Here is a 25841-nt window from a genome sequence, read left to right on the forward strand (position 1 = left end):
TCTCAACTGCCTGAGGCACCCAGGAGCCCTTATTTTAATTCCAGTTAGGTAACATATACCATTATATTATTTTGGGGTGTATAATATTTTAACAGGAGGAGCTTTGAGTGTGCTGATCTAGAATAATTACCCAATACCAAAAGAAAAATCCAAGGCTCAGGACATTGTGTAGAGAATGCTAATATTCTTGTAAACAGGAGAAAATAGATTGTGCACATTTGCTTATATATGCATAATATGGGCCTGTAAGGACGACATGGTCCTTCTGGTACAGAAACTTGATGAATGGCTATTGTCTATGAAGGGACATATTACTGTACCATCTACAGCTGTTGAATTATAAACTATATTGTTGATTTCTATCCAACAAATAAATGAAAAAATAAAAATTAAAGCCAGAATATGGCTCCTCAGGACACAGGACTACTCCCTAATCAGTTTCCAACCCAACTGGGTATACTGCTTTTAAATTCTTTCACTAACGACACCAGCGTTAGTAAAGATTCCCCAAGTTTCAGTCCTCAGTGCTTCAGAAGACTGCCCTCATTTTAGACAACAGCTGCACTTGTAGGGATTCTCCAGGTCACCTGGACCTCCAACTGACTGTATAAAAATGTGAGGGTTCCCATAATCCCTGTTTTTGGTAATTGATTAGAATGATTCACAGAAGTCAGGAAAGCTGTATACTTATAAGTTCAGGTGTATTTAAAAAGGGTAACACACACGGTGAGGTCTGGGAGGGAGTACACAGCTACCATGTCTCTCCCCAGGGAATAGAGACAGTACCTTCCCAGAATATCAATGCAAACATCAACTAAGAAGCCCACTGAGCTTTGGTATCTAGAGTTTTGATTGGGGTTTCATTATGTAGACCTGATTGATCAAATCATTGGCACTTGATTAAACTAAATCTCCAACCCTTTCTCCTCTCCAGAAGTCCAACTGACTCAATGTCCCCACACTATTCATATGCTTCATCTTTCTGATGCCTAGGTACCTGTCTGAAGCTATCTAGGGTGTAAGAATGTCAACTCCTGTCACTCAAGAAATTCTCAGGGTTTCTGAAGCTCTGTGGCAGGAAGAAGAGACAACGACTAGATATACATTTTGTTAGACTTCAATACTCATTGAGTTTGGGCTGTCCAGTGTTAACAGGGGGCCCGGAGTGCCATTTTTCCAGGACTCAGGTCTGTGTTCTCTGATTCTGGATTCAGATTCTGCCTGGCCTAGAACCAGGGGTCTGGTTAGAGTGTCCTCTCAAGGGTCACTGAGAAGCCTCCTGTCTGGAATTCTGTTCCTTTCTCTCACTCATGCTGCCAAAAACACAAAATCAGTGTCCATTGTGCCTTTTAGTTTCACTTCCTGGAAACAGCTGTGTTTCTCAGAAAAGGAGCCCTCAGAACTTTGATTTCACTTTCTGTTCTTGGAAATGCAGGGCTCTGCAATGTGATGGCTTCTTTTCTATTGGCCAGATTCGTATGAGGGTGGAGCAGAGGCCAGAGACCATTTAAATCCTTCCAGCTCCTCACACACAGTTTAGAAGTTTGGATAACAGTCAGCTCTTTATCTCTGCAGGGACCACACCAGCACACAGGACTTGTTCCAGTGCAAGGACGGTCTGTGGACAGGAGTGTTCCTGGGTGAGCACTTCAGACTCAGCATTTCCTGCTCTGCCAGTGGACACTTTCAGAGCTCAACAGTGACACCAAGTCTCTTTTCTTTCAGGAGTTGGTAAGCAAGAAATCACTTTGGATTTAGTTCTGGTCTAAAAATAGAATTATAGATCTGTCCAAATGTGGTAGAAGCTGGATACTCAATTTTGGGTCCTGTGGACTTGAAAGGGTGAAGAGCAGGATGGCACAGCACAGAATGGATGTGAACCATTTAGAAAATTTAAGTTGTTTGGGATATTTTCAGAGTGCGGTTGGAGAACAATCTTTATTTCTGTGAACTGCAGAAGATTCGTGTTAATGTCAGAGGAGTCAGTGGATAGGGACTTTCCCCAGCAGCTTTTGCCATCAGATATGCCCCCATTTGATGGTAAATACCTTTCCCTGGGGAGATAATGCATATTATCTGTTTAGAAACAAAATTCAAATCAACAAATTGTAAAGAGTTGATTGACTTTAAAGATCCATGAACTTTAGTAGTATCTTATCTCCTAAATAGAAAGGAGCTTCAGGAAAGGAAATGTTTTAAAAGTAAGAGAGAAAGAAAAAGAAATTATGAACAGTTAATCTGTCACTGTGCAAGTATCAGACTTGCAGCAGGGAAAAGCTTCAACTTAACTGGAAAACACACATACATTAAGAAGAACATGTTCATAGCACCACTCTCAACAATAGCTAAAACATGGAAAGAGCCTAAGTGTCCATCAGCGGACGAATGGATCAAGAAGATGTGGTTTATCTATACCATGGAATAATACATGACAATGAGAAAAAATGAAATCTGGCCATGTGTAGCAACATGGATGGACCTTGAGGGTGTTATGCTGAGCGAAATAAGTCAGGCAGAGAAGGGCAGATACCATATGTTGGCACGTATAGGAGGATTAGGAGGAACTTGACGGAGGAACAAGGGGGAGAAGAAGGGGGGAAATGGTGTGGGAAAGGGAGAGAGGCAAACCATGAGAGACTCTTGAATGCTGAGAACAAACTGAGGACTGATGGATGTGGAGGGGAGGAGGGATGGGCATAGAGGAGGGCACTTGTGGGGATGAGCACTGGGTGTTATATGGAAACCAACTTGACAATAAACTATTTGTAAAAAAATGAAAAATAATAAAAAAATAATAAATAATAATAAAAAAGAACATATTAATAGCCCAAACTAGGTGACAATTAAATAAAGACTAGCTGCAGGTGTTCAAACATCCACAGGGAATAGGTATGAGGCATCTGGGGGCAAAAATAATATTTCCAGGGTAATAGACCAGACAACTCAGACATTGTTGGTAGATCATTTCCACAATTTTATAGAAGTCTCCTTTCGAATGTTTAGTCGTATTTTGAGTCATCTTAATGCACTATGGCAGTAAAGAAGTGGAAAAAAAAAACACTGGAGTTTTCCAGGGAGCCAAGAAAAATTAAGCAGCTGTCCTGTGTTTCCCAAAGCCCTGATGGTTCAATGGACAGCCATTGTTTACCTGTCTTATTTTTTCTGATTCAGAAACAGAGTGTTGCCATGTTACCCTGACATCAGAATGGTAAAAATCTCTGACGGAACAATTTGGCAGCAGCAGAATGAATTCTTTCCACATGTGCCATAACCTTTATATATTCTTTCTCTGGATACCTTTGCATGAAAGTCAGCTGGGGCATTTTCCTGATATTCCTGTGTAGTTCTTTTAATGTGAGCCACTATTTTGATGACAGCAATTTCAGAAAGTAAGAGAATAATTACAAGTGATAAGATTATACCTGGACACATCAAATTTCCAGAAATTTCACATAATTTTTAGAACACTTATATAACTTTATACATACAAAATAAAATACAGGATTTTTGTTTTCTAGGAAGATCACTTAAATGTTAATGGAACTCTCACAACCATTATTAAAAGCAGATCAAATGTTTAAAAATGCAAACTATAAATTTGTCCCTTTAACTTAAAGGAAAGAAACCAAATTCTAATTTTGTACCAGCTTACTTTTTAATAAAATTTGTTCATTCCAATGTAAGTCAAGCCTGACAATGAAGAAAATTGCTTTCCAAATATTCCTTTTCACAACCTTTTACAACTTTCTTTTGCCTCAAAAAAAAGTACGTCTCCAGTACACAGACATTATTTTTAAAATTTCTCCTACATTCAGAGATGTTTTAATTTTTATTTTTAGTAACTGACCATATACAATAATTAGAGTTGTTAACTCTTAGAATTTAATTTCTAGTGAAAACAGTGAAACTAGTGAAAACTTACTAGTACTTGTTAACAGTATGTTACACTAGCTTTCTTCAGGTTGGCAAATTTATAATTATATTTTTTATTTTCTAAAAAGGTGCTTTTTTATATTACAAATTTTCACTAAAGAACACCAAAATAGTTTACCAACAGACCTACATTTATCTTTAATATAACCAAAATTAGAGAAGCCTCTGTTTAGAAATTGCTTCATTACTTTAACTTCTTTGGAAATTATCAATTCTAGTAGGCTTCTGGTGGAGTCTGTCGCGTCTACTATGTAGAGTATAATGTCATCTGCGAAAAGTGAAAGTTTGACTTCTTCTTTGCCAATTCTGATGCCTTTGATTTCCTTTTGTTGTCTGATGGTTGATGCTAGGACTTCCAGCACTATGTTAAACAACAGTGGTGAGAGTGGACATCCCTGTCGTGTTCCTGATCTCAGGGGGGAAAGTTCTCAGTCTTTTCCCCATTGAGGATGATGTTAGCTGAGAACTTCTCATAGATGGCTTTTATGATGTTTAAGTAAGTTCCTTCTATCCCGACTTTCTCAAGGGTCTTTATTAAGAAGGGATGCTGTATTTTGTCAAATGCTTTTTCTGCATCTATTGACAGGATCATATGTGCTGGAGGCCAAGCCGGCTCTGGCAGATCCAGGGGTCCCTGAAGGATGGACGGTGTCGGCGAGAGAGAGAGAGAGAGTGAGAGAGCCCCGAGATTCTTTCTGATCACCAGGCAGGCATCTCTGTCCTGTCGGTTTTTGTATCTTTATTTAAAAAAAAGGTTCAGCAACAAGATGAAGTCACAGAAAGGAATTTCTTACAATGGGAGGCCTTTTATGATAACAATAGTAGAATTATTCTGACCAAGGAAATAACAGAATGTTCTTAGTGAAAAATAGGATAACATATAGGTCAAATTGTATATAGATAAGTTAGGAGTATATTGTCTGGCTCTCAAGAGGATGAATATTTCTGAATTGGTTTGTTTGTGGAGACTAACATGGGGACCCTGAATGGGCCCGTCTTTTGCCCCTGGGTTATGTTTTAGCTACTGTTATCTATCCTCATCCCAGCTGCCAATGTAAGAGAGGGTGTTTGTGGAAAGTAGGCCTTGAGGAAGGGACTGTTTTGCTTCACCAATTAGCAAAGATATATGTGGTTAACTATGCTTTGCTCTTAACCCCAAAATAGGCCCTTGGTCTCAGGGCCAGGCTCAGTTGTAATTCTTATGTTCTTAACCCCCTAAGTCTCGGATCTGCAAGGCCCATAGGAAGAGCCTTTTGACAATCGCCCACAGAGCTTTAATCTAAAATCTCTTTTGTAAAGGCAGGAATATACTTTTCCTTATGAGGTATCTGTGTTCAGAATATGGGTCTGATATGGAATATTGTGAGGTCTGGTCAATACCAGCAGGCTTATATCCAACATGAGCCAGTAGTAGCAGAAAGAGATACCAGTTTTCATTTCTCATGGTAGAAGCTGCAAACATTGCCACTTCCTTGCTGTGATTGCCATCCAAAGAGGCCAGAGCGGGTCCCAGCACATATGGTTTTGATGTTTTCTTTTGTTAATGTGATGTATCACATTGATTGATTTGCGAATATTGAAACAGCCCTGTAACCCAGGAATGAGTCCCACTTGATCATGGTGGATAATTCTTTTTATGTGCTGTTGGATTCAATTTGCAAGTATCTTGAGGGTTTTTGCATCCATATTCATCAAGGATATTGGCCTGTAGTTCTCCCTCTCTCTCTCTCTGTCTGCTGGGTCTCTGTCTGGCTTGGGAATCAAAGTGATGCTGGCTTTGTAGAAAGAGTCTGGAAGTTTTCCTTCGATTTCTATTTTTTTGAATAGCTTGAGAAGAATGGGTATGAACTCTGCTTTAAATGTCTGGTAGAATTCCCCAGGGAAGCCATCTGGCCCAGGGGCCTTATTTGTTGGGAGATTTTTGATAATGGATTCAATTTCTTCACTAGTTATGGGTCTGTTAAGATTGTGTATCACTTCTCATGTGAATTTTGGTAGTGAGTGTGTGTTTAGGAATTTGTCCAATTCTTCTAAGTTGTCCAATTTGTTGGCATATAATTTTTCATAGTATTCACTGATAATTGCTTGTATTTCTGAGAGGTTGGTTGTAACAAGTCCATTTTCATTCATGATTTTGTCTATTTCGGTGCTCTCTCTTCTCTTTTTGAGAAGACTGGCAAGAGGTTTGTCAATTTTGTTTATTTTTTCCTTTGTTTTGTTTATTATTTCCCTTCTCCTACTGGGTTTGGGGTGCTCTTGTTTCTCTCCTGGTTCCTTTTGGTGCGCTGTTAGATTTTGTACTTGCGCTTTTTCTAATTTCTTGACATAGGCCTAGAGTGCAATGTACTTTTCTCTTAGGACTGCCTTTTGCTACATCCCATAGAGTTTGAATTGTTATATTTTCATTTTCATTATAAGAACAGAAATTTGATAATATTTTCTAGTTCATTTTTATGGTCCCATATTTTCTAGTTCATTTTTATGGTAATTTATTTGTATTGTATTTTACAAAATGATTAGTCTCTAATGGATTAGACTTTTTCAAAAGATACATGTTCCTTCACCATGTAGTTTAAGAGTCACTGGTGAATATCACATATATCCTATTTTTAATAAGCATGTTTTTTTAAAAAAGGAAATTATCAAGATATTTAATTAATTTAAATTAAATCATTACTTCATCTAATTCAGTGACACTTTGTTTCAGTTTATCAAAAAAGATTTTGGAAACTATTTAAATTTACCGAATAATTCATTTTTCTTTAGTCAGCTTTATGTTTAAATGTATGATCAAGAGTTGCGTGGTCTATCATGTGAGCCAGAAAAGGCCCCCCTACAAGTTCACCTAAACTTTTCAAAAATTTTATTTCCACATTTATTCCATGTCTTTTTCTTAACAATTATGCTTAGATTACCCATAACATCAGTAATCACACATCATGAGACATCAAAGTTAATTATTCTCCCAAGATTTTTTTATTTTTATTTATTTTTTAATTTTAATGCCAGTTGTTAACATACCGTGTAATATTAGTTTCAGGTGTATAATTCCATACAACACCTGGTGCTCATCACAAGTGAACTCCTTAAATTCGAACTTCTATTTAACCCATCCCCCCCTTCCCACTTCCCTTCTGGTGACCTTCAGTTTGTTCTCTGTAGTTAACAGTCTATTTCTTGGTTTGACTCTCTCTGTCTCCTTTTTCTCCTTTGCTCATTAATATTGTTTCTTAAATTCCACATATGAGTAAAATCATATGGTAATTTTTATGTCTGACTGGCTTGTTTCACTTAGCATTATACTCTCAAACGTCATCTATGTCATTACAAATGGCGATTTCATTCTTTGTATGGCTAAATAATATTCTACTATAGATATCTCACGTCTTCTTTATTCACTTATCTATCAATGGACATTTGGACAGCTTCCACAATTAGACTATTGTAAATAATGGTGCAATAAACACAGAGGTGCATGTGTCCCTTTGAAATAGTGTTTTTGTATTTTTGGTATAAATACCCAGGAGTCCAATTGCTGGATCATAGGGTAGTTCTATATTTAACTTTCGGAAGAATCTCCATACTGTTTTCCACAGTGGCTGCACTAGTTTTCATTTAAGCTAAGTGTGCACCAGGATTCCTTTATCTACATCCTTGCCAACACTTTTGTTTCTTGTGTTGTTCATTTTACCATTCTGACATGTGTGAGGTAATATGTCATCATAGTTTTGATTTGCATTTCCCTTATGACAGGTGATGTTGAAGATCTTTTCATGTATGTGTTGACACTGTGGAATGTCTTTTCAGTGAAATGTCTGTTCATGTCTTCTGACGATTTTTAAATTGGGTTATTTGTTTTTAAGGTGTTGAATTGTATCAGTTCCTTATATATTTTGTATATGAATTCTTTATCAGATATATCATTTGCAAATATCTTCTTCCATTCACTAGGTTGCCTTTTAGTTTTGTGGATAGTTTTCTTCGCTGTGCAGAGGCTTTTTACCTTCATGTAGTCCTAATACTTTATTTTGCTTTAATTTTCCTTGTCACAAGAGAGACATTTAGAGAAGTGTTGCTATGGCTGATGTCAGAGACATTACTGCCTGTGCTTTCTTCTAGGATTTTGATAGTTTCAGGTCTTACATATAGGTCTTTAATCTATTTTGAATTTATTTTTGTTTTCGGTGTAAGAAAGTGGTTCATTTTGATTCTTTTACATGTAACTGTTCCATTTTCCCAACACCATCTGTTGAAGAGACTAGCTTTTAAAAATGGATATCCTTTCCTTCTTGGCTAAGATTAATTGACCATATAATTATGAATTCATTTCTGGGTTTTCTTTTATTTTCTCCTTCCCTTCCCTTCCCTTCCCTTCCCTTCCCTTTCCTTTCCTTTCTCTTCCTTTCCTTTCTTTCATTTCATTTAATTTCTTCTTCCTTCCTTCCTTCCTTCCTTCCTTCCTTCCTTCCTTCATTCTTTCTTTCTTTCTTTCTTTCTTTCTTTCTTTCTTTCTTTCTTTCTTTCTTTCTTTCTTTCTTTCTTTCTTGAGTGATACAGCATGCACTGGGGAGGAGCAGAGAAAGAGGGAGAGAGATCTCAAGCAGGCTCCCCACTGTCAGCAAAGAGCCTGTTGTGGGCCTCAAACTCATGAACCTTAGATCATGACCTGAGCCAAAACCAAGAGTCAGATGCTTAACCGACCAGGCCACCCAGGCACCCAGAAATAGGTTTTATGTTCTATTCCGCTGAACTATATTTATTTTTATGCTAGTACCATACTATTTTCTTAGATTTTTATTTAAATTCCAATTAGTTAACATACAGTCTGATATTAGTTTCAAGTATACAATTTAGTGAATCAATACTTATGTATAACATCTGGTGCTTATCACAACAAGCATACTGTTTCAATTACTACAGTTTTATAATATAACTTGATGTCTAAAATTGTGATGGTTCCAGTTTTGTTTTTCTTTTTTAAGATTTCTTTGGCTATTCGGTCTTTTTAGTTCCATATGAATTTTAAAATTGTTCGTTCTACATCTGTGAAAAATGCTGTTGGTATTTTGATAGTGTTTGCACTGAATCGGTGAATTTCTTGGGAGTATAGACATTTTAGCAATATTTGGTCTTCCCATCCATGAACATGAAATATCTTTCCATTTCTTTTGATTGCCTGAAGTTTCCTTCGTCAAATTTTTATAGTTTTCAGAGTACATGTTTTTCACCTCTTTCTTTAATTGTTTCCTAGATATTTTATTGTTTTGGATGCAGTTGTAAGTGGGATTGCTTTCTAAATTTCTCCTTCTGCTGCTTCACTATCAGTGTATAGGCATGCAACAGATTTCTGGACATTGATTTTGTATCCTGCAAATTTACTGAATTCATTTATCCGTTGTACCATTTTTTTAATGAGTCTTTGAGATTTTCTACATGTAGTATCAAGTTGTCTGCAAATGGTGAGTTTTACTTCTTCCAACCAATTTGGATGCCTCTTCTGTCCTTTCATATATAAGGTTTATTTTCAAGTTATCTAACATACGGTGTATACAGTATACTCTTTGTTTTGGTAAATTCTCATGATTCATCACTTACATGCAACACCCAGTGCTCATTCCAACAGTTGCCCTCCTCAATGCCCATCACCTATTTCCCCCTCTCTCCTGCCCACCCCCCATTAGTCCTCAGTTTGTTCTCTGTATGTAAGAGTTTCTTATGGTTTGCCTCCCTCTCTGAAAAATTTTCCCCTTCCTCCACCCCCCTTATTTTCTATTAAGTTTCTGAAGTTCCACATATGAGTTAAAACATATGATATCTGTCTTTCTCTGCTGACTTATTTCACTTAGCATAATACCCTCCAGTTCTACCCATCCACATTGTTGCAAATAGCAGGATTTCATTCTTCCTCATTGCCAAGTAGTATTCCATTGTATATATGAACCTTTTCTTCATATCCATTCATCAGTAGATGGACATTCGGGCTCGTTCCATAATTTGGCTATTGTTGAAGCACTATTATAAAATTGGGGTGCATGTGCCCCTATTAATCAGCACTCCCGTATCCTTTGGACAAATTCTTAGTAGTGCTATTGCTGGGTCATAGGGTAGTTCTGTTTTTATCCTTTTGAGGAACCTCCATAGTGTTTTCCAGAATGGCTGAAACAGTTTCCATTCCCGCCAATGGTGCAAAAGGGTTTCCATTTGTTCACACCCTCTCTAACATCTGTTGTTTCCTGAGTTGTTAATTTTACCCACTCTGAGCAGCGTGAGGTGGTATCTCAATGTGGTTTTGATTTGTATTTCCTTGATGATGAGTGACATTGAACATCTTTTCATGTGTCCATTCTTCGGAAAAGTGTCCATTCATGTCTTCTGCCATTTCTTTGGTTTTTGGGTGTTGAGTTTGGTAAATTCTTTATATATTTTGGATACTAACCTTTAATCCGAGATGTCATTTGCAAATATCTTCTCTCATTACGTCGGTTGACTTTTAGTTTTGTCAGTTGTTTCCTTCATTGTGCAGAAGCTTTTCTTTAAAAATTTTTTAACATTTATTTAGTATTGAGAAATATAAAAAACACAGAGCATGATCATGGGAGGAACCAAAAGAAGGGGAGGTACAGAATCTGAAGCAGGCTCCAGGCTCTGATCTGCCAGCACAGAGCCTGATGCCGGTCTCGAGCCCACAAACTGTGGGACCATGACCTAAGCTGAAATCAGACACTTAATCCACTGAGCTACCCAGGAGCCCCATGCAGAAGCTTTTTATCTTGATGAGGTCCCAATAGTTCTTTTTTTTTTTTTTTTTTTAATTTCCCTTGCCTCAGGAGATGTGTCAAGTAAGAAATTGCTGCAGTTGAGGTCAAAGAAGTTGGTTCCTGTTTTCTCCTCTAGAGTTTTGATGGTTTCCTGTCTCACATTTAGGTCTTTCACCCAATTTGAGTTTATTTTTGTGTATCCTGTAAGAAAGTGGTTCAGTTTCATTCTTCTGCATGTTGCTGTTCAGGTTTCCTAGCACCATTTGTTCAAGAGACTGTATTTTTCCATTGGACACTCTTTCCTGCTTTGTCAAAGATTTGTTGGCCATACATTTGTGGGTCCTATTCTGCGTTCTCTTTTCTATCCCATTGGTCTATGTGTCTGTTCTTGTGCTAGTACTATACTGTCTTGATGATTAGGGCTTTGTAATAGAGGCAAAAGTCCAGGATTGTGATGCCCCCTGCTTTGGTTTTCTTTTTCAGCATAACTTTGGCTATGCTGGGTCTTTTGCGGTTCCATACAAATTTTGCTTGTTCCAGCAAACAAAGATTGTTTGTTCTGTCTTAGAGAAGAATGCCTGTGCAATTTTGATTGGGATTGCATTGAATGTGTAAACTGCTTTGAGTACTATTGATATTTTAACAATATTTGTTTTTCCATTCCATGAACGTGGAATGTTTTTCCAATTCTTTGCGTCTTCTTCAATTTCCTTCTTAAGTTTTTCTGCCGGAGACCGAAACTGCACAGGTCATCCCTGATGGCAAGACCCAGGAAAAAAAACCTGTGGGAAAAGACTGTAAGGCAGTCAGAAGAACCCCCTGAAGAATGCTTCTCTACTTAGTCTGTACCTTTTACTCTCACTTCTGCTGTTAGTCTATTCTAGGGTTAATAATCGCCCAAATTTCCCCCCTTCCTCCAAAATGGAATGTACCTAAATATCATGTCTGCACCCTCAATCAGATGTTGTCTAATGATTATTGTAGCAATTAGCAAAATTGGGGATAGTCCGGTATGCATGGGATCTATAAGAGACCTAGAATTCATTTTACTTGTATGGGTCTAATTGCCAGTAAGAATACATATTATGCCATAAGCAGAGACAAAAACAAGACTTACTAGTTTTGGAGGACTTTTTCGGAAAAGTGTTAGAGAAATATTTGCCTGCTGATCTCAAGCCTGTAAGACAACTTATGGATTGTTCTGGCCAAAGAATGAGATTGGTAAATGCAGAGACCAAATTCTAGTTGATCCACATAAAACATTTCCATACGTCAGCTATGATAAATGTTGACATTGTTCTTTCTTAGTAAGGGGTTGTGAGAGTCTGTTACCTACAACCGTGGGTACAAGTATATCTTGTTTTTGCATGCCCACTGAATTTAAACAATTAAAGGGCACTGTGATCTCATGTGTTCTGGCAATATGCTTCACTTATCCTTAAATACCCTGCCATACGTAGTAAAGAATATGTAAAACTTTGTTATGACTACCTGGTTAAATTTTATTCTTTGAAGTGGAAATCATGTACAGTGAAATCACAGTTGCCAAGAAAACTTAGAAATGTTAAGTCCTATGACAGTATTCAAAAAATGTAAATTGTTTAAGCATGATTGTTTGGATTTGCTATATAAAAACCCTAAGCTGAAAAATAAATTTGAACAGTCCACCTGAAGAAGCTGGCTCCGTGTCTTCTTCGCCAATGCCAACCCTCACTCTTCGGGCTAACCCTGGCTTGCAGAGGCTGGACCCCTGCATTTTTCTATAGTTTTCAGCATACAGATTTTTTACATCTTTGGTTACGTTTATTCCCAGGTATTTTATGGTTCTTGGTGCAATTGTAAATGGGATCGATTTCTTGATTTCTCTTTCTGTTGCTTCATTACTGGTGTATAGAAATGCAACTTATTTCTGTACATTGATTTTGTATCCTGTGACTTTGCTGAATTCATGTATCAGTTCTAGCAGCTTTTTGGTGGAATCTTTCAGGTTTTCCATGTAGAATATCATGTCTTCTATGAAGTGTGAAAGATTGACTTCCTCCTTGCTAATTTGGATGCATTTTATTTCACTTTGTTGTGTGATTGCTGAGGCTAGGACTTCCAACACTCTGTTAAACAACAGTGGTGAGAGTGGACATCCATGCTATGTTCCTGATCTCAGGGGGAAAGCTCTCAGTTTTCCCCCATTAAGGATGATATTAGCTGTGGGCTTTTCATATATGGCTTTTATGATGCTAATTATGTCCCTTTTATCCTGAATTTCTTGAGGCATTTCATTAGAAATGTGTGCTATATTTTGTCAAATTCTGTTTCTGGGTCTGTTGACAGAATCATGTGGTTTTTATCCTTTCTTCTATTAATATAATGTATCACACTGACTGATTTGCAAACATTGAACCAACCCTGCAGCACAGGAATGAATTCCGCTTGATCATGGTGAATAATTCTTTTTATATGCTGTTGAATTCGATTTGCTAGTATCTTGTTGAGAATTTTTACATCCATGTTCATCAGGATATTGGCCTGTAAGTTTCCTTTTTTTTTTTTTTTTTTTTTTTGGTGGGGTCTCTATCTGGTTTGGGAATCAAGGAATGAGTCTGGAAGCTTTCCTTCTGCTTCTATTATTTGGAACAGTCTGAGAAGGATACATATTTACTCTGCTTTAAATGTCTGGTAGAATTACCCTGGGAAGCCGTCTGGCCCAGGACTCTTATATTTTGGGAGATTTTTTAAATTCAATTTCTTCACTGGTTACGGGTCTGTTCATTTTTTCTATTTCTTCCCTTTTGAGTTTTGATAGTTTGTGGGTATCTAGGAATTTGTCCATTTCTTCCAGGTTGTCCAGTTTGTTGGCATATAATTTTTCATAGTATTCTCTCATAGATGTATTTCTGAGGGATTGGTTGCAGTAAATCCATTTTTATTCATGATTTTATCTATTTGGGTCTTCTCACTTTTGTTTTTGAGAATTCTGGCTAGAGGTTTATCAATTTTGTTTATTTTTTTAAAAAAACAGCTCTTAGATTCATTGATATTCTACTTTTTTTGGGAGAGGATTCAGTCTTATTTATTTCTGCTCTAATCTTTATTACTTCTCTTCTTCTGGGTTTGGGGTTTCTTTGCTATTATGCTTCTAGTTCCTTTCGGTTTGCAGTTAGAGTTTGTATTTGGGATTTTTCTTGTTTCTTGAGATAGGCCTGGATTGCAATGTATTTTCCTCTTAGGACTGACTGCCTTTGCTGCATCCCAAGAGGTTTGGACTGTTGTATTCTCATTTTCATTTGCTTCCACATATTTTTTAATCGCTTCTTTAATTACCTGGTTGATGCGTTCATTCTTTAGTAGGTTGTTCTTCAACTTCCATGCATTTGGAGGATTTCCAAACTTTTTCTTGTGATTGATTTCATGGCGTTGTAATCAGAAAATATGTGTGATATGATCTCAATAATTCTATGCTTATTGAGGGCTGTTTTATGACCCAGTATATGATCTATCATGGAGAATGTTCCACGTGCCCTTGAAAAGAATGTGTATTCTGCTGCTTTTGAATGAAAAGTTCTGAATATGTCTGTCAAGTCCATCTGGCCCAGTGTACCATTTAAGGCCTAGATGATCTGTCCATTGCTGTAAGTGAAGTATTAATGTCCCTTGCAATTACAGTATTCTTATCAATAAGTTTGCTTATGTTTGTGATTAATTGATTTATGTATTCGGGTGCTTCAAATTGAGAGCACAAACATTTACAAATGTTACTCCTTGATAGATAGACCTTTTATTTATGATATAGTGCCCTTCTTCATCTGTTTTCACAGACAGTTTAAAATCAAGTTTGTCTGATATAAGTATGGCTACTCCAGTTTTCTTTTGACTTCTAGTAGCGTTATAGATGGTTCTCCATCCCCTCACTGTTTTTTTTCTTACAAATAGTTTATTGTCAAATGGTTTCCATATAACACCCAGTGCTCACCCCCACAAGTGCCCACCTCCATGCCCATCTCCCCCCTACCCCCCACATCCATCAGTCCTTAGTTTGTTTCTCAGCATTCAAGAGTCTCTCATGGTTTGCCTCTCTCCCTTTCCCACACCATTTCCCCCCTTCTTCTCCCCCATGGTCCTCAGTTAAGTTCCTTCTAATCCTCCTATACGTGCAAACATATGATATTTGTTCTTCTCTGCCTGACTTATTTCGCTAAGCATAACACCCTCAAGGTCCATCCATGTTGCTACACATGACCAGATTTCATTGTTTCTCATTGCCATGTAGTATTCCATGGTATAGATAAACCACATCTTCTTGATCCATTCGTCTGCTGATGGACACTTAGGCTCTTTCCATGTTTTAGTTATTGTTGAGAGTGCTGCTATGAACATTCATCCTCTCACTTTCAATCTGAAAGTTTCCTCAGGTCTAAAATGGGTCTCTTGTAGACACCATATAGATGGATCTTGTTTTTTATCCATTCTGATACCCTATGTCTTTTTATTGGAGCAGTTAGTTCATTTACATTCAGAGTTATTACTGAAAGATATGGATTTAGTGTCATTGTATTATCTGTAGGTTTACTGCTTGTGGTGATGTCACTGGTCCTTTTTAGTCTTTGCAGCATTCCACTCAGAGTCCTTCCTGGGATCTGTTGCAGGGCTGGCTTAGTTGTCATATAATCCTTCAGTTTTTGTTTATCTGGGAAAGCCTTTATCTCTCCTATTCTGAATGACAACCTTGCTGGAATAAGAATTCTTGGCTGCACATTTCTCTTATTCAACCCATTGAATACCACTCCCTTCTGGCCTGCTAAGTTTCAGTATATAGGCCTGCTACTACCCTTATATGTCTACCCTTGTAGGGTAGGTTAAAGCCTGTTTGTCCCTAGATGCTTTCAGAATTCTCTTTATGTTTGTATTTTGTCAGTTTCATTGGAAGATGTTAGATATGTTATGGGTTTTTTTTTTTTTTTTAATCTGAAGGGAGTTCTCTGTACCTCCTGGATTTGGTTGTCCTTTTTATTCCTCAGATTTTCTTCCTCAGAACTTCCTGAGAGAGGTTCTCAGCTATAACTTGTTCAAGTAAACCTTCAGCCCCTTTATCTCTTCTTCTTCCAGAACTCCTATGAGTCCTGTAAGGGCAATTCAAATAGAAGATAAGATAGAATATATTCAATAAAGGAGGATAGTGGAAAGCAATAAGAATTACAACATTCTTACAGTTTTTGTATTGAGTACTCCTTTGTTTTCACATTTCTTTTTTTTACCAGCTTTTTGCAGTGACACTTTCAATGAAGCTATTTTTTAATTTATTTACTTTTTCAGAGAGAGGGAGAGAGAATGAGCAGGAGAGAGGGGCAGAGAGAGAGAGAGAGAGAGAGAACCCAAGCAAGGTGCTGGGTCCATGCTCAGGGCAGAGCCAGATACAGGGCTTGATCCCACAACCCTAGGATCATAACTTGAGTCAAAATCAAGTTGAATGCTCAAATGACTGAGCCACCCATTCACCCCTATTTGGGAAATTTTGAAGTCTTTTCTATTAAGTGCTCTTGTAAAGTGATCTTTTCTGGGGCACCTGGGTGGTTCAGTCGATTAAACATCCAACTTCAGCTCAGGTCATGATCTCATGGTTCATGGATTCAAGCCCTGTGTCAAGCTCTGTGCTGACAGCTAGCTCAGAGCCTGGAGTCTGTTTTGGATTCTGTGTCTCCCTCTCTCTCTGACCCTCCCCTGCTCACACTGTCTCTATCTCTCTCAAAAATAAATAAAAGACATTAAAAAATTTTAAAAAGTGATCTTTTCTAATTGGAATGTCCCTCATATAGGCCATTGCAATCTTAGGTTGTAATTCTCTGAGGACTTGAAGCTGTTTGGTAGGACCCTGGCATAATTCTCCTATTCACATTAAATGTGAAGTTTAACCCACATTTTTATCCAGCCATACCTAGTCTCAAATAAGGAAGAACTCACATTTTTATCTGGTCTTAATTTGTGGCTCCTGATCTGACATCAAGCCAAGTTATTCAGGAAATTTAAAAAAAAAAAAAACACATCTAGATTTTATAGCTTCCAAAATTATAATTCTTAAATATACAATATACAATGTGCTGGTGGGTAAAGCACTTAAGTATGGATTTAAGGATTCACTTTATTTATTTGTTTGTTTATTAGTTTATGCATTTATTTACTATATTTCTTAAAGCTAAAACTTTTCATCATATATATATTAATAGAAGCCAACCGTACTGAGGTAGTGGAACTATGGACACCAGCAGTACCCAAATAACCCAGGACTGGGCAAGGATTAAACCAACAGACCTCCATGAGTGGGGACTACAGATTGATTCCACACACATGGAGAACTGTAGCTGCTACCACATTTCCCAACTTGGAATCTGAGTTCAGAACCAAGAGGTCTGTGGACTGTTCAATAGAATGCCCTCTATTCATCACCACAAATTTCTATCACGGACTAAACCAGCAAATTCCATTATTGGAGACTGGAGACAGGAAGTGGGTAATAAACTAAGACAGCAAATAGTGGTAAATTGAAACTATGGGCTGGAAGTGGGGAAAGGATTCCAATGTGGGCTTGTGTACTGAACCGGAGACTAAGAACTGTTGCTCTCTCAGAGCCCTCTGTCAGTGACAAGGTGATACACTAACCTTGGGCTATAAAGCAAATTCGATCAGGGGCTCTCATGTAAAAAAAGAAAAGATCTCAAACCAACAGTTCTTGGAAATGTTGAGAGACAGTGAACTCAAATCTATTCATGGGATGCCACACCTGTTTCTTGTTGTCCCCCAAAACAGTCATAAGTTTGCTTTAGATCTCAACAATTCCACCAAATCTGTTTTACAAAACCTAAATTCAACAAAATAACTTCTAAATACCTAATTGGATTTATTAAATGATTTATGAATCAGGCAGTATCCCACCTAGCAAATAGAAAGGAGTTCCAACTAGTTGAAGAAAAAGAAAAGTTTTTAAGCAAAGAGAGAAAGTGAGAAAAATTATCAGCAAACAATCCATTGTTTTAGCCAAAGTTGCCCTCCTAAGGAAATAGAAGGGGAACTGTCAATACAGTTTTCAGTTCTGACAAGGAAATTCCTATGTTGACTGGTGAAAGATTACATCCCTGGGGGCACAGAAACTTCTGTTAGGTAGTAAGTCTTGTTTTACTGATTTGGGGCATTAACTTAATATGCTCCAATATGACACTGTGTCATGATTTTTAACACATCTCTCCTTGGAACTATAAAGTCTGTGTCGTGTTGTTGAGAAGATAAGATGAGAAATGTATGTATAGATGTACATCTAAGGTTTATTGGCATGGATTTCTCATATTCCGTCTCATTTCTACCTCAGCTGCAGAGGACACACTATCAGAGGATGGAACACAAGCCCCTAGGGATATCATAAAAAAGTACTGTGTCCCTGCATTGCTGTTGTAACAGAAAATAATATATAACAGAACTTCACATACAACATCAGGTGAGGTTTGAGACCTTAACAATAGGGCATGACTTTTGTGTGTTGTAGTTGAAATTTGATTACCACATAGAATTTGCTGTCCACATGTTTGCCCTCCTGACCATGTCGCTTGACATGACAGCCCTTTTGCTGTATTTGTTCTGTTCCTCGGGACCCGTCTCAGTCAGAGATTTTCTCACCATCCCGTGTATGTCCCCCCACACTTTCTTTTTTTTTTTTTCTTAAATGTTTTTATTTATTGCTAGGAGAGAGAGAGACAGCGTGAGCAGGGAAGGGTCAGAGAGAGAGGGAGTCACAGGCTGAAACAGGCTCCAGGCTCCGAGCTGGCAGTCAGCACAGAGCCTGACGCGGGGCTCGAACCCACGAACCGCGAGATCATGACCTAAGCGAAAGTCGGACGCTTAACCGACTAAGCCACCCAGGCGCCCCTCCCCCCACACTTTCTGATAATGCATAGGCACAAGACCACACCTAATAGGGTTGAAATCTTATTTCACCTTGTTGGCTTCTCTTTGAGACCCAGAATGTATATGTCTCTTCCATCCTCAGGCTTGCTCATTCTGCCTTGTGTGCTGCCTGCTCCCCAAAGGCGTGGTGAGGTGATTTGCTCTCCACACGGCAAGGGGCTGGCCCTGTACATGCCACACACTCAAGATTTCCTCTCTTCTGCACATAAAGAATATTCCTGCTGGGCAGTCAAAAGTGTTGATATCATTCTTTTTTAGTTGCTTCATAGATACTTCTTTCACTCATGGCAAGCAGGATTTCCACAAGTCTCTGTTCTAAGGAGGATGTTTGCATTCCTCATTCATATATATGCCAGTCCAGACCTTGTACACTTGCTCTGAATAATTTCTTTCCAAATTTGTTTTTGCCATCCTCTGTCCTGGGCTGCAGCCTGTGACCCCCATGAAGCCCATGAAAGATATGTCTGATCCCTCACTTTCAGCCAAAGGACATCTCTGCAGCCTGCATGCTGTCCAGACATCAGTGGTGACTTGAGGTGACTTACTTCCTGACTTCAAAACTCTGCTCTCTGTCTCTGTAGGAGACAGTATACATATCTTTCATGTTACCTTTAGTCTTGAGTATATGATTTCTTCAGGTGCCCCATCTCAAGGTATAATAGTTCTTCAGTGATCAGATAGGTCCAGAACTGCAGAACCAGCTCAGTTTTTGATTGATATTAGGGAAGATGACAGAGGGACCTCCTTATCATGGTTGACTTCTTACAACATCTCATTTAACTTATGCTTCGGTCTTTGCTCACATCACCTTTCCATCAATGACACTTTATATAGTTAGTCCTCCATGTCACTTATCTCTCCCACCTGGTATCTGTCCCCTCTTATACAAAGGCATGAAACAGGTGATGGGTGGTGTCTCAGGACTGTTGGGGTGGCTCATATCAACTCCCAGGTGGATAGTCCCACATGGTTTTTGAGAACATAAGAAACCATGCCACCTGCTGTTTCTGCTCCAGGACATGTAGAAACAGTTGTCTCAACACCTTGTTTTATAAGCAAGCACACTTTCAGGATAAAAGAAAACACATTTGCAAGCATTAAAATTTCTATCACCTAATGAAGATATACAGTATCTCTTCTGAGGAAGGGAATCAAGAACAAAAATGAACTACTGGGATAAAAACCTCTGTACTGCAAAGGAAACAATCAATAAAACTAATAAGCAACTGACGGAAGGGGAAAAGATAGTTGCACATGACATATTGGATAAATGGCTAGTATCCAAAATCTATAAGGAACTCACTAAACTCCACACCCGAAAAACAAATAATCCAGTGAAGAAATGGGCAGAAGACATGAACAGGCACTTCCCCAAACAGGACATCCAGATGATCAACTGACACATGAAATGATGCTCAGCGTCACTCATCATAAATAGGGAGAGGGAGGGAGGCAAACCATGAGAGACTCTTGAATGCTGAGAACAAACTTAGGACTGATGGGAGTGGGGGGGAGGGGAAGGGGGTGATGGGCATGGGAGAGGGCACTTGTGGGGATAAGCACTGGGTGTTATATGGAAACCAACTTGATAATAAACTATTAAATAAATATATATTTTAAAAAGGGAGATACAAATCAAAACCACACTGAGATACCACCTCACTCTGGTCAGAGTGGGTAAAATGAACAATTCAGGAAACTCTAGATGCTGGTGAGGATATGGAGAAATGGGCATCCTCCTACACTGTTGGTGGGAATGTAAGCTGGTGCAGCCCCTCTGGAAAACAGTGTGGAGGTTTCTCAAAAAATTAACGATAGAACTCCCCTACGACTCAGCAATAGCACTGCTAGGAGTTTACCCAAGGGATGCAGGAGTGCTGATGCATAGGGGCACATGTACCCCAATGTTCATAGCAGCACTCTCAACAATAGCCAAAACATGGAAAGAGCCTAAATGTCCATCAACTGATGAATGGATCAAGAAGATGTGGTTTATCTATACAATGGAATACTACACGGCAATGAGAAATAATGAAATCTGGCCATGTGTAGCAACATGGATGGAACTCGAGGGTGTTATGCTGAGCAAAATAAGTCAGGCAGAGAAGGACAGATACCATATGTTTTCACTTATAAGTAGAACAGGAGAAACTTAACAGAGGACCATGGAGGAGGAGAAGGGGAAAAACTGGTTGGGGAGAGGAAGAGAAGCAAACCATGAGAGATTCTTGAATACTGAGAACAAATTGAGCCTTATGGGGACGGGGGAGGGGGAAGGGAGGTGATGGGCACTGAAGAGGGTGCTTGTTTGGATGAGCACTGGGTGTTATATGGAAACCAACTAGATAATAAACTATGAATGAATGAATGAATGAATGAATGAAAAAATAAACACATAAATACACAAATAAAATTTTTTTTTAAAAAAAGAAGGGTTTTCCAAGATAAGGGTAGAAACTGAGCAAGGGTAAACTTTACATCTAGGTCAGAAAGTCCACTCAATGCCTGGGCACAATCATAAGGGCTTCTGGGCACAATAGTGTGGCTAGGACCTCGGTTCTCTCTCCCCATAATAGCACATCCCAAGCCATCCATTTTTGTACTAACTCTTTTTCCTTTCTTCCTTTTTTTTCTTCCCCCAGGACCTTCTACTGCTTAAGCCATGGGTCAGTCCTCCTCTTCTCCACCCTCTCATAGTAGTAGTGGTGATTTGGCCTCCAGCTTTGACAAGTTTTTTAAGGAATTCAAGCTGGAAAGCAAAATCCTCTCTCAGGAAACCATCAGAAATATTCAATCATACCTAGAGAAGGGGGACCTTCAGAGTGCATTTTCTGAAATCAATGCCGCATTGAGAGACATTGAAAATGCCCCACTGAACATTGCTGTGACAGGAGAATCTGGGACAGGGAAGTCCACCTTCATCAATGCCCTGAGGGGGGTGGGGCAAGAGGAAGTCGGGGCTGCTCCCACGGGGCCAGTGGAGACAACCATGGAGAGAACCCCATACAAACACCCGACGTTTCCCAGTGTGACATTATGGGACCTGCCTGGCATAGGGACCACTACCTTTCAGCCACAAGAATATCTGGAGGAAATGAAATTTGGTGAGTATGACTTCTTTATTATCATCTCTGCTACACGTTTCAAAATCAATGATGCTCAACTGGCTACAGCAATTGGAAAAATGAAGAAGAAATTCTACTTTGTCCGAACTAAAGTGGACAGTGATTTACTTAATCTAGAGAAGAGTAAACCCACCACATTCAATAAGGATGAAATCCTGCAAAGGATCCGCGATGACTGTGTGAAACACCTGCAGAAAGCCAATGTGAGTGACCCTCAGGTCTTCTTAGTCTCTAGTCTTGAGCTGTCTGGCTATGATTTCCAAAACCTAGAAACCACCCTTCTGAGAGAGCTCCCAGCCCACAAGCGCCACATCTTCATGCAATACCTACCAAATATTACTGAGGCCGCCATTGACCGGAAGAGGGATTCCCTGAAACAGAAGGTCTGGCTGGAGGCCCTGAAGGCTGGAGCATCTGCCACCATCCCTTTGGTGGGTTTCGTTAGTGATAATGATGTGCAAACTTTAAAGGATGCTTTAACGCTGTACAGGTTTCACTTTGGGCTGGATGACTCATCCCTGAAAAACATGGCCGTGGACTTACACGTGTCGGTGGAGAAACTCAAGACAAACCTTATGTCTCCTCATTTGCTATCAATTGAGAAGGATAATGAGTCCTTAGGGGACAAACTGTTAAGATATTTGGAAAAATTCTGTGGTATTAGTGGAGGGCCCATTGCTTCTGGTCTTTACTTTCGGAAGATTTTCTATTTGCAAAGTTATTTCCTGGAGACTGTGGTGAGTGATGCAAAACGTCTTCTTACAATAGAAGAGGTTTTTAAGAACTCCAAGGGTTCTAAACAAGTCTAACTACTTTAGCATGTTGGGCATGGAGATGGGAAAAGTGGGGCATCCAGCTCCTGAATTACTCTCATCGTTGTTATGGCACTGGTGCCTGGAAAGATGACTTGGGCTTCCTTGTAGCAATCTTGAGCCATTGCTCTCAGAATGTATCACAGAGATTTTCATAATTCACTCTTGAACCAACCACCAACTTAAAGACTATTATTTGTCAGTGTGAGCAATCAGCTCTAAAGAATCCTTGCTTCGTATAATCCTTCTTGGGAAAGTGAAGGACAATAATCTATGAGCTTCTGCTTCCGTTTCAGAGAATAACTCTTTGTGTGATGGTTACTTCATACGTAGCCATGGTCTTAAGGCTAAAATACTTAGTGATAAATGACTATACACTGAAAAGTGAATTTTTAAATAAATGTATACATAGTACACATTTGATGTTCATGACATTCTGTTATTAACACATAAATTCCTTTTATTAAAGATTTTGTTTAAATTCCAGTTAGCGAACATACAATGTAATATTAGTTTCAGGTGTACAATGTAGTGATTCAACACTTCTGTACAACATTCAAGTGCTCATCACAACAAGTGTCTTCCTAAATTCCCATCTCCTATTTAACACATCCACCTATCCACCTCCCTCTGGTAACTATCAGTTGTTCACTATAGTTAAGTGTGTGTTTCTATGTTTACCCCTCTCTCTCTGTTTTCCATTTGTTTGTTTGGTTTCTTAAATTCCACATATGAGTGAAATCATATGGTATTTGTCTTTTGCTGACTGACTTATTTCACTTAACATATGCTTACCTCCAACCATGTCATTATAAATGGCAATATTTCATTGTATTTTATGGCAGAGTAATATCCCATTATCTATATCTATATCTATATCTATATCTATATCTATATCTATCTATATATGTATATCTTATCTTTTATTTTATTTAAATTTTAGTTAGCATACAGTGCAATATTGGTTTCAGCAGTAGAATTCAATGATTTATCATGTACATTCAAGCCATTTCTCATCACAAGAATCCTTCTTAATACCCATCACCCATCTAGCCTACCTCCCATCCACATCCTTTTATCAAACTTCATTTTATTCTCTATCATTAAGAGTCTCTTGTGATTTGCTTCCTTCTCTCTCCTATTCCCCCCTTCTAATATGTTCATCTGTTTTGTTTCTTAAATTCCACACATGAGAGAAATCGTATGGCATTTGTCTTTCTCTGATTAACTAATTTCACATACAATGACACATTCCAGCCCCATCCACCTGGTGGCAAATAGAAAGTTCTGGAATGGGAGAGGAGACAGTAGAACTGAATTGTCTGGTGTCAGGAGAACCATCTTGTCCTCAGTCCCGATTCTGATTCTCCTTGCCCTTTATCTTTTATCCACCAAGTTGAAATTCTGTGTTTGTCACATTAGTGGTCACTGTGTTTTGGTCAGAAGAGCAGCAGTACAAGATGAGAAATAAGTGGTCAGAGGTAGTGTAGGTAATAGGAAAGGTTCTAAATGTCTATTATCTCAGTTTTCTAAGAGTACCCCTCCCTTGCCCTTGAAACATAGCTTTCTTTAAGACCTGTCTTATACCTTCCTCACAAAAATCCAGGTTCTTGTTTATGAGGGACATGGAGGTTCCCAGGGCCTCAAGTGCCATTTCAACTCCAGGGAGATAATCTCCTGGGTGAGTTCCAGCCTCACTAACTTGGGTGTGTAAAGGTGTTTCTTCTGCCCCTGACTATGCTATGGATTCTGCTGGCTCTAAGCTTGTCCCTAGTATGGACTAGGAAAGTCTCAGTGTTCTTATCAGCAGTCCCATGGGGCCAGACCAGCCAGAAAGGACAGGAACTGGGCAAGCACCTTGAATCCTTGCGTTGTTTGTCTAAATCCCTTCATACATTCACACATACCCCTATCACCCTGATTTCTCTATTAGATCACTGAAGAAAAAACAACAACAACTGGTCACCTAAACAGGTGTAGTATAAGTGTTTGACAATTTGCTTGTTTCCTTGTAAAGTGCATACCTGGCACTGAAGCCAAGACATCCTTTCCAAGATATTCACTCAAATACACAACTGGGGTGCACCTGGGTGGCTCAGGTGGTTGAGCTACCAACTTTGGCTCAGGTCATGATCTCAGTCTGTAGGTGTGAGCGTTATGCTGACAGCTCAGAGCCTGGAGGCTTCTTCGGATTCTGTGTCTCTCCTGTCTCTCTGCCCATCCCCTGCTTGCACTCTGCCTCTGCCTCTGTCTCTGTCTCTCTCTTAAAAATAAATATTTAAAAATTTAAAAAATTAATAAAAAATACACAACTGGTTAAAAAGCCTGGTCAGTCCACCCACGATGTTCGATGTTCTTTTCTTAGAAAGCCCTGGATGTCCTAGATAACTGACCTCTGGGTCACTTTGCTTTTCCCTTCCCATATTTTAAATACCATTCTTATATTTTAAGTGCGTCAAAAAAGAGTGAACCCCCAAACCCTAGACACCCCACCTTCAGCCCTAATAAAGACAGAACCCCAATTCCACATTCTTTCCCCTCAAACTCTCTGTGTGGCCCCATGCATGCCGTGGGCCCTCCAACCCCCGTGAGTAATCCACCTTATTTTTCAAAAATTTCTTTTGGTTTTTGCTGTGGTGTGTCTTGCAATCATAAGAAGAAGTACAAGAACCAGTCCAGCCACAGCATGGACTTTGGCAGAAAAATGTCTATACTGGCTAGCCAGAAGTATTAGGGGCCCAGGTGAGTGCCCGAGTCACTTCCAGATACTAGGATCACTATCAGTAGGCTGAGACAGACACAGTAGAATGGTTTAAAGACCAAGTAAGTATTTCTGCATCTCATATTAAGTGCTTGGTATAAAAATACACATTCAGGTCTATCCCACATCTGTTTCACACACTTGTCTTGAGGAAGGGTCATGTGATCACAGGGCACTCAGGACCAGAAGGGCTGACTGTGGACTGTGAGATGTGCACTCAGGGCATCAGGCCCCAGCCCACAAAGCACTGCAGCCATTCCTGACCAGAGGAGAAGTAACTGTGAGCTTGGTCTCAGCTGCAAAGCTGTCTGCAAATGTCCACTGGAGCAATCTGCCAAGTGCCTATGTGCTGTCCCTGTCCTCAGTCATTTACAGTAGTTGCACAACGTTTGTGTACATGGCCAGTTTGGGGCTGGGCAGCAGGTAGATTTGAAGTTCAACTTGTTCTTCATAATCTTCCTAAACCCACCTTCCCTGGCCCCTCCAAGACTCTACTCTAGCTTAATAC

General features: G+C 39.1%; 1 protein-coding gene across 1 annotated transcript; it reads left to right on the forward strand.

Annotated features, from left to right (window-relative positions):
* The first annotated feature begins 1522 nt into the window (after positions 1-1522).
* On the forward strand, positions 1523-22990 carry LOC120227344 (T-cell-specific guanine nucleotide triphosphate-binding protein 2-like). The gene is made up of 2 exons (XM_039225479.1): positions 1523-1731; positions 21278-22990. Exon 2 carries the CDS (start codon positions 21298-21300, stop codon positions 22567-22569), a length of 1272 nt encoding a protein of 423 aa, XP_039081410.1. The 5' UTR covers positions 1523-1731; positions 21278-21297; the 3' UTR covers positions 22570-22990.
* The last annotated feature ends 2851 nt before the right edge of the window (positions 22991-25841 follow it).

Source organism: Hyaena hyaena, unplaced genomic scaffold (assembly GCF_003009895.1).
Source record: "Hyaena hyaena isolate Hyena2069 unplaced genomic scaffold, ASM300989v1 scaffold_2202, whole genome shotgun sequence".
Taxonomy (NCBI): Eukaryota; Metazoa; Chordata; class Mammalia; order Carnivora; family Hyaenidae; genus Hyaena; species Hyaena hyaena.